The sequence below is a fragment of the Brachyistius frenatus genome, unplaced genomic scaffold, assembly GCF_029030835.1.
Source record: "Brachyistius frenatus isolate BFR_SWC_R1_liver_20210118 unplaced genomic scaffold, ASM2903083v1 Contig_5, whole genome shotgun sequence".
Classification (NCBI taxonomy): Eukaryota; Metazoa; Chordata; class Actinopteri; family Embiotocidae; genus Brachyistius; species Brachyistius frenatus.
This window is the reverse complement of record NW_027210604.1, coordinates 646,649-655,000: the sequence shown is the minus strand read 5'-3', so window position 1 is coordinate 655,000 and position 8,352 is coordinate 646,649. Positions and strand designations below refer to the sequence as shown.

General features: G+C 40.1%; 1 protein-coding gene across 1 annotated transcript; it reads right to left on the bottom strand.

Moving 5' to 3' along the window:
• Window positions 1-4,909: 4,909 nt before the first annotated feature.
• Window positions 4,910-8,057, bottom strand: pou4f4 (POU class 4 homeobox 4). The gene is made up of 2 exons (XM_069722251.1): window positions 7,909-8,057; window positions 4,910-6,566 (listed from the first exon to the last, which is right to left on the bottom strand). The coding sequence occupies exons 1-2, from the start codon at window positions 8,026-8,028 to the stop codon at window positions 5,631-5,633; spliced, it is 1,056 nt and encodes a 351-aa protein (XP_069578352.1). The 5' UTR covers window positions 8,029-8,057; the 3' UTR covers window positions 4,910-5,630.
• Between the last annotated feature and the right edge of the window lie 295 nt (window positions 8,058-8,352).

Below are 8,352 nucleotides of genomic sequence, written 5' to 3'. Positions count from 1 at the left end.
CTGGGAAAAGCTCTTTTATCCGCTCATCCAAAACATCAACAACAACAACTGCCAGGGTGGAGTCTGGAGGAGGACAGATCGCATGGAAAACACCAACCAATAGAGGAAAACAGACTCATTTTTCTGTAGTTTTTAATAATTAAAACGACTATTTCAGACTGCACAGGTACTGTGCAGCTTGCATGCTCAGACCAGGCTTCTAGAAAAGCTCCACAGATTTCTTCTAAATCTCAGCATCTCCATGCAATGCTGTTGCAAACACCTCCGAGAATTGTCAAGTAAAATTTAACAGCAATACCAAAGATGTTAGACAAACCTTGAAGCAACGTATCCAGGGAGTGTTTTATGTTTGACTCACAGGAAATAATACATTCGTTCCATAAAATTACGCTACTTTCATGTTAGTATTAATTTTATCGCTGCATTTTGCAGACATATTAGTCAGTTAGAGGTTAAGGCTGCAAACAAAAAGGCTAAATATTTTAGCAATAGCAAAATAATGAAAGAATAAAATGAAATAAAGTCACCTTAAAATGCAAAATACTAACTTCTCTAGTCCTATTGGAATGCATGCAAATAATATATTATAGCTCGTCCTTCATTTTTGTTTTGTGAATCATTTGAATTCTGTCACTTTGTCTCAGGAAAAACTTGATACACTGTTCACATTGATTACATGGTCAATTATATATAATTTATAGGCTTCAACTGGAGAGCCGCGTGACGATTAAACTTTGATGAAGCCATGTACTACATTCTTTGTTATAGACCAACATGCCAGCCACCGTCTGGTTGGCAGAAATATCTCTAAATATTGACAAATGCACTATATAGGAATTGATTTTTATTTCTCCCGTCTGAACGTAAAATATGAGAATGGTATGTCAATAATCTAGTGAAAGACTTTAGACATTAGGCGAGGTTCAAGTATTAAAAATAAATATGATAAACCTGATTTAAGTAGATGTCTGTGAAGTAAAGTCGAGCACAAAAACATGTCAACGCAGAGCACAATTCTGTTTTTAGCAGCAACTTATTGCTTTCTTTATACCGTTAGCAATTTCTCTTTTAATTTGAAAAAACGACATCCTGTTGAAACGGTTTTCTCTTTTGGATTATGGTATGTTTTACATTGGTTTTGTTTATTCTTTATCTACTGTCATCTTTCTTTCCCTTATAGTGGCTTGTGAAAAAATATTTTTTCTCTAATTTAAAGATTTAAAGATTCATCTCGGAGGGTTTTCCTTGTCCGAATATATGAGTTGAAGCAGCAGTAAGAAGGCGAGCTGTCGAATGTCCATTTACTCCTTATGGTCTTTGAAAGCACCAATAATCTGTTTATAAAACGTGAATATTTTCATGGAAGGAAAATTGCATAATGAAAGATTGCAAGGAATCTTTTGCAGACTTATGATCCATGGCTCCTTCAGGAGGAGACATAACACTCTTCATTAAAAACCCAGAATGATGAAACTCTTGCGTTCACCGCTCTTTGGATGATTTTTTTTTTTTCACCCTAAATTAAAAAAATAAAATAAAAAAAATAACTTGTTATCATCCGGCTGTCAGAAGTGGAGATCAAAACTCTGACATTCTTACATTCGGTTTTAAACTGTGAAATGGATGTTTTTCATTTTGCTGGTGACCCACATGGCTCCTCCGTTGAAGGGCCCCTCGGCGGTCCCCCGGCCCCAGGTTAAGATCCTGCCGCTTTGAAGGCCTGTCTCGGGTTGCTCCGAGGGGATCGGGCCCGAGCTGCTGTTGTACAACAGAGAAAAGCAGCTTCTTAACAAACACTCGAAAATCAATAGTATCATAACAGCTGATATTTATTATTCATTAATAACGCGTTTACGGACCCAAACCACCTGCTGAGCCGAGGACAGCCGGAGAGAAAATTACAAATGTTTTCTGTTTATATAAATACAAATAATATAGGCTGCACATAAACAGAGAGAGAAATTGGTAATCTAGATTTTGACCTCGGGACGGAACAAACAATCTTACATTTTCCGATTAGAATTTTGAATCTATTTCCTGATGAATATGAAGATTTCTGCACGTGCTTTTATTACAGATACATTTATGGGTTTATTATTGTGATGCACAATCCATTTAACTGTTCCTGTATGTTTTAGTTTTTTCTTTTCTTTTTTCAACATAACTTTAAAAAAAAAAAAAGCATCTTTGAAATTCTGAAAAGCACCTTATGAATAACACTGACAGAGTTGTTTAAAAATCCACCTTTAGGTCGTCAACCTTTCAAATAAAGACTCACAGGTGCAGAAATGAAAGGATGTACATTATCAAGTATCAGACATGCAAGCGGGCTGTACGTTCAAAAGGTTTTCTTCTGATTTCAAATTGAAAATTTGTACATTTCTTGTTATTATATTAATTGACTAACGTTAGGCGACCTAAGCTTGGACAGAAATGTCCACTAAGCCGAAATGTCATTATAGTATTATTATAGCATTTTGCATTATAGTATTTTGAGTAAGCTCACCAATATGATGCATAAAACTGTGTTGGCTTCAACATTATTCCGTTTCATTTCCGGCAGTTTAGTGGCTTCTTTAACTCTGCATTTAAATTAAATTTACAAAAAGTAACTGACAATTAACTCTTACATTTTTAGTCTTAAAATGATTCCCCTGCTTCCACTAAACCATCAGGGACAGTAACCACTTCATGCCAGAGTCATTTATAGTAGCCATTGTTGTTTCGAGTGGAAAACGAAACGTCCTTTTTATTATTTTCCATTTCTAGTCGACTTTCTTCTGAACTTTTCAAGTTTTCTAACTTTAAGAAACGGATTTTTCTTTTGCTCTGCCTCAGACACAAGCATCAGATAGGAGGCCCTGCATGCAGTAATCCTCGCTGCGATAGAGCCGTGTTGTCTTCATACCCAGCAAAGTTGATCAATATTAGAGTCACTCAAGTATCAAATCCTATTCATCACCGCTGGGAAGCAGCTTTTAGACGGACCTCCTTCACCTCCAGGCTTCTCCTGTTTCAGAGCAGCAGCTGCTCTCCTCTGCACGTGCGCACACACACACACACACACACACACACACACACACACACACACACACACACACACACACACACACACACACACACACACACACACACACACACACACACACACACACACACACACACACACACTCACTCGCTGTATCCAAGAGACAGAAACACAGACACACTGCTGTTCAAAGCTCTTATTGCACCAGGCCCATTAAATCTATCTTTTTAAAAAAAAAAAAAATAAAAAAGACTATTAACACCTCTATCAGCAAACACATGGTCTGATCTGCGGTGTGTGGTTCTAAAAAAAAAGCTGACATGTTTATTAAAAAACAAAATCTTTATAGGAACAAAATCTGCTCTAAAATCGATTAAAAAAAAAACATAAATTAAAAAAAAATGTAGTTATTTCTGCTTTCTGTCTGTTTCTAAATACCAAAGAGAGGCTTTCAGAGGATCAAGTAAAACGTGCACGGTTTATTTCAGCTTCTGTCACTTACACAGACACATTTAAAGCACACTTTCACAAATGAAATGTTTTTTTTTTTTTTTTTTACTTCTCCAAAATAAATTAAGTTCAAAATAAATAAGGGCAATATAAAAGAAGAAGGAAAAAAAAAAAGAAGTGTTGAAAAAATATGTATAAATAAGGCCGACTATTTCCCTTCATCAAAATATCTACAAAGTGCGCTCCACAAAGGTGTCAGTGATCATGATAATAATAATAATAATAATAATAGAAATTACTTGTTTACTCAAGGACACAAAGAGGGGAGATTAACATCTTATGAATAATAATAATAACAATAATAATAATTTGATTGTCAAAGCATCATTGCAGTGAACATACAACAGGTTTACACATCAGTGAGTCTTCTAGGCCTAATTCACCATTAACCCAGTGGCAGAGGAACCAAAAAGAAAACACATTAAATCAAACCAACAAACGTATCCTAGTCTTTTTTCTTAACGTGTGTGTGTGTGTGTGTGTGTGTGTGTGTGTGTGTGTGTGTGTGTGTGTGTGTGTGTGTGTGTGTGTGTGTGTGTGTGTGTGTGTGTGTGTGTGTGTGTGTGTGTGTGTGTGTGTGTGTGTGTTTAAAATCACCATGAACGTGCCAACACTTGCGTAATGAGGTAGACACACAGCTATACCGTGTGAATGTGTATTCGTGCGTGTGTTTGTGTGCTTCTTCTCCTTCTTTTTCTTCTTCTTCTTCTTCTTCTTCTTCTTCTTCTTCTTCTTCTTCTTCTTATTGCAATGCATTCACTTTTTTGAGGGGGGTGGTGATTTTTTCTTCTTTTTTTTTTTCTTTTGTATTTTTGGAGCCACAGGAAACAACCCTCCCCCCCCCCACCCCACCCCCCCCCCACACAACGAGTAAACCATGCAATGGATTACAGTAGTTATTGTGCCTCTTAAATTAGTCGCAGACCGACGTCTTTAGTCGTGTAGTCTGAATACCCCTTCCCCTTCCCCTCCCCCCCCCCCCCAACCCAAGAAAAACTATCGATTTTCCTTAAAGAAACAAAACACCCGGGAGAAAAAGACAGCGGAAATTCAAATACATTTCAATGAGTTTTTGTCACACACGAAGGTGCAATGTATTCACAAATATGTACATTGATAAATATAAAAAAAAAAGCTATTCTGGCGAAGAAGGATAATAATAATTATTATTATTCCTCCGGTTTGCCGTCATTATTATTATTCTTTTTTTTTTTTTGTACAATAATTGCCATTTGAATGAATGGGACGGAGCCTCGTTCCCCCTCTTTTTCCTGCCACAATCACTTCCTCCCATGTCTCAGAGAGCATCGGCCTATTGTGTGGAAAAGCATAAAGATTTTGAGAGTCTCAAGTTTTGTTTTTTTTGGACAGGGTTTCAGTCTTTTTTTTTTTTTTTTTCTCTCCCAGTCTTTGCACGTACTCCGTCTCCACTGTCAGAATAATAATAATAATATATTTTAATTTTTTTTTTTTTTTTTAAAAAAAGGTACACCGTTGTATCCAGTTGTTTTTGTCGCAGTTCCTCTCATCAGGTGTCCCGCATCCAAAACCATCCAAACCGTTTTTGTCTTTTGCATTTGCTTCCAAAGCAAAAAAAAAAACCAGACAAACAAAAACAAAATAAATACCAAAGTGCCTGTGTTGAATACTTTCTGTGAAATCGTTTTCCACAGTTCAGGCACTGGTGCAATAAAAAAAAAAAAAAGGGGGCGTGAATGCTGATCCGCTGTAACGAATTTGAAAAAGTCCGTTATTTAGTCAGAAAGTGTTCTTTTTTCGTCAACAAAAAAAGAATTTCATCGTCAAAGATATTTCATTTCAGGAATTCTTGAAAGTAAAATTCACTTAATGAGAACCTTTTATCTGAATAAAAGAAAGAATGACCCTATAAGACTTGATTTAACATTATATGACGAGTGTTTTTAAGTGCGCATCTCGCTGAGCGTCGAACAGGGCCTCCCCTCAACAGCAAAAAGGCACAACGGTGTACCTTGTTTTTTTTTTCTCTGACAGTGAACAGCAGCAGCAGCAGCAGCTTGTCTCTGATTTGTCTTTGTGGAAACGGGGCAGAGACCCGCACGGTTTGCTGGTCTTAGTGCGTCGCAGAAAACTTCATTCGTTTCTGCTTTTGCCTCTGATTGCAAAACCAAACGCGGACCACGTTCTTTTTCAGGTCCAGTTTCTCGGCGATCGCGGCGATCTTCTCCGACGAGGGCCTCGGCTGCACGGCGAAATAAGCCTCCAGGGAGCGCTTCTCCGGGGCCGCGATAGACGTGCGTTTCCTCTTTTTGTCGCCCCCGTTGAAGATCTCCGGCTTGGACATCTTCTCCCTCTGCGCGCGCTCCGCCTCCTCCAACCAGGCCTCCAGGATCGGCTTCAGGGCCACCATGTTGTTGTGTGACAGTGTCAGGGACTCGAACCTGCAGATGGTACTCTGACTCAGACATCCGACCCCGGGGATCTTAAGGTTGGCCAGGGCCGATCCCACGTCCGCCTGCGTCACCCCAAGTTTGATCCTCCTTTGCTTGAACCTCTCGGCGAACGACTCCAGCTCCCGAGGATCGGGCTCCGAGTCACCGCCCACGACCCCCAGGGAACTGTGGGAGCCCAGCCCGTGCGGATGCATGTTCATGGACTGCGGGTGGTGGTGGTGGTGGTGGTGCTGCATGTGGTTGATGGCCGACATGTGGGCGGCGTGCGCGGTGTGCGAGGCCGAGGAGCAGACATCTGAGCCGGTCATGCCTCCCAGAGAAATGCCCGGTGTGAGGTGGTCCAGCAGGTCGCCCTCCAGGCCCTGTGCCGGCTGGTGGTGCCCCGGGTGGTGGTGGGAGGTGAGCACCGATGGGTGGTGGAGGTGCGTGGAGGACGAGGTCGGGGTGCAGGTCATGCTGGTCATCGTGGTCATGGTGTGGTAGGTCGCGTCTGGCTTGAAAGGGTGGCTCTTCTGGGCCACAATGTCCACAGCAGCGAGAGCCTCGGCTCTCTGCAGCAACGTCTCATCAAAGCCCGCGAAGATGTTGCCCTGAAGCTGCGAGAGGAGCAGAGTGAGGCCGGTTAGAGGAGGAAATCAGAGAGAGAAAAAAAAATAAACAAGAAATCACCACTTAAACCTCTTTCAGATAATTGTTGGACTGTGCCTTCATTTTCACTCAAATTTATTTTACGCGCAAATCACCGTCAAGTGTAGATGATTATAATTCAACAGGAAAGGCATTAATGTTTAAATTAGTAAAAAAAAAATAACAGGATACAATTGACATATTTTCGTTTTTGTTTATTTGTATTTAATTCAAAGTTCTCTGCCAAAATAACACATCTTTTTCAAAAAATATCACACAACTTTCTTTGTAACTGGATTAATAATAAACGTGGAAATGTTCAGGTTACATGTAAACTATAAACATGGTTTCCAATAGGTGGTAACTAAAAGGATTTTTTTTTTAATTTTTTTTTTTTTTTTACAGCTCCAAAGCAAAGATAACAATCCGAAATTTTACTCAAAATATAGAAATAAACTTTAGCTTGTTCTCTTTGCTTTCAAACGCTGCAGTCTAATCCAATTTGGACATCCCCTGCTCTGTCCGACGCCTGGAAAGTGTGTCAAGCGTGGAAGGATATTCATTTAAAATTAATATTTACGATCTCCTGAATAATTTCTGCGGACAATGAAATGAGACGGGTGTGAGTTTGAATATGAATGGGACAATATGAGATAACATGCGCTCAGAGAGTCCACGCAGCCTCTCCCTCTTCCTCCTTCATCTTTTATCCCGCGTTCACTTTTAGCAGGCTTCTCCTCCACATTTGCATGAAAACGGGATTTGGCTTCATCGCCAAGGAGCGAGAGTGTCTTGTTTTCTGTGTTTCCCTCGTTGTGCTGCTGGTGCTCTTCAGAGCTGACTTGTTTATATCCGCATCTCAAGTGCCGGTTTACTCATCGATCTGTCTTCTTTTTTTTTTAAATATATATATATATATACAGTACCAAACCCTTCTTTGCTCTCCCTTTCCTGATGATCAAATAAGAAACCTTTGATTCTCGTAACGAAAAGGCACATTGTGATTTCGAAAAAAAAAGGTTATCCGTTACGCCGTGAACTAATCTACAAATCATATTTCAACTGAAACACATAATGAAGAAGCCAAGAGAGCCACGGTCTCCGTGTGCGTCTTGTGCGCATTACTTTAAACCCCACGTCTAGTGATAAACTAACTTGCCCCTGTAAAATGTAACGTTGAACAAACAACAACAAAATGTTGTTGTTTTTTTTTGTTGTTGTAATTTTTCGACAGAAACTTTGGGTTTGATAAGTTTTTTTCTGGCTAATGAAAGGAGCTGCAGGAAGATCGGTCGTGAATTTTGGACTCACCGACGGCGTGGGCAGACACGCTCTGCGGATGGCCTCCGAGCTGGAGTGCAGAGGATTGTATTTGGGCTCGTGGAGGATGGGGTGCATACTGAAAGGCTGCTTGCTGTTCATCGACATCATGATTGCAGAAGTAAGTAAGGGTCGCTGTCCGCCGTCCTCGTTCGTCTACGTTTTTGGTGGATTTTTTTTTTTCTTGGGTTTTTTTTTCTTTTAAGAAGAAACGCCTCGGAAAAGGGGGGGGGGGAATTAAAAAAAAAAAAAAACTGCCAGACGCAGATAGTTTGGATGAAAAGTCTTTCGTGATCGTGGGTCGCGGGTGCAGTCACGTTCGCCTTTAAAAAAAAAACAGAAAAAAAACCAGATGGAGAAGTAACTCCGGGACTCCTGCGGATGTTCCGTCTCCTTCTCGCCTGTGAATGACTTCTATAATAAAGATGCTTCTTG

What these genes read in the sequence shown, in the direction of transcription:
- pou4f4 (XM_069722251.1), bottom strand. Translation starts at nt 8,028, where the DNA reads ATGATGTCGATGAACAGCAAGCAGCCTTTCAGTATGCACCCCATCCTC. An exon ending in CGTGTCTGCCCACGCCGTCG is followed by an intron (nt 6,567 to 7,908) that starts GTGAGTCCAAAA and finishes CTCCTCTCGCAG; the next exon opens with CTTCAGGGCAACATCTTCGC.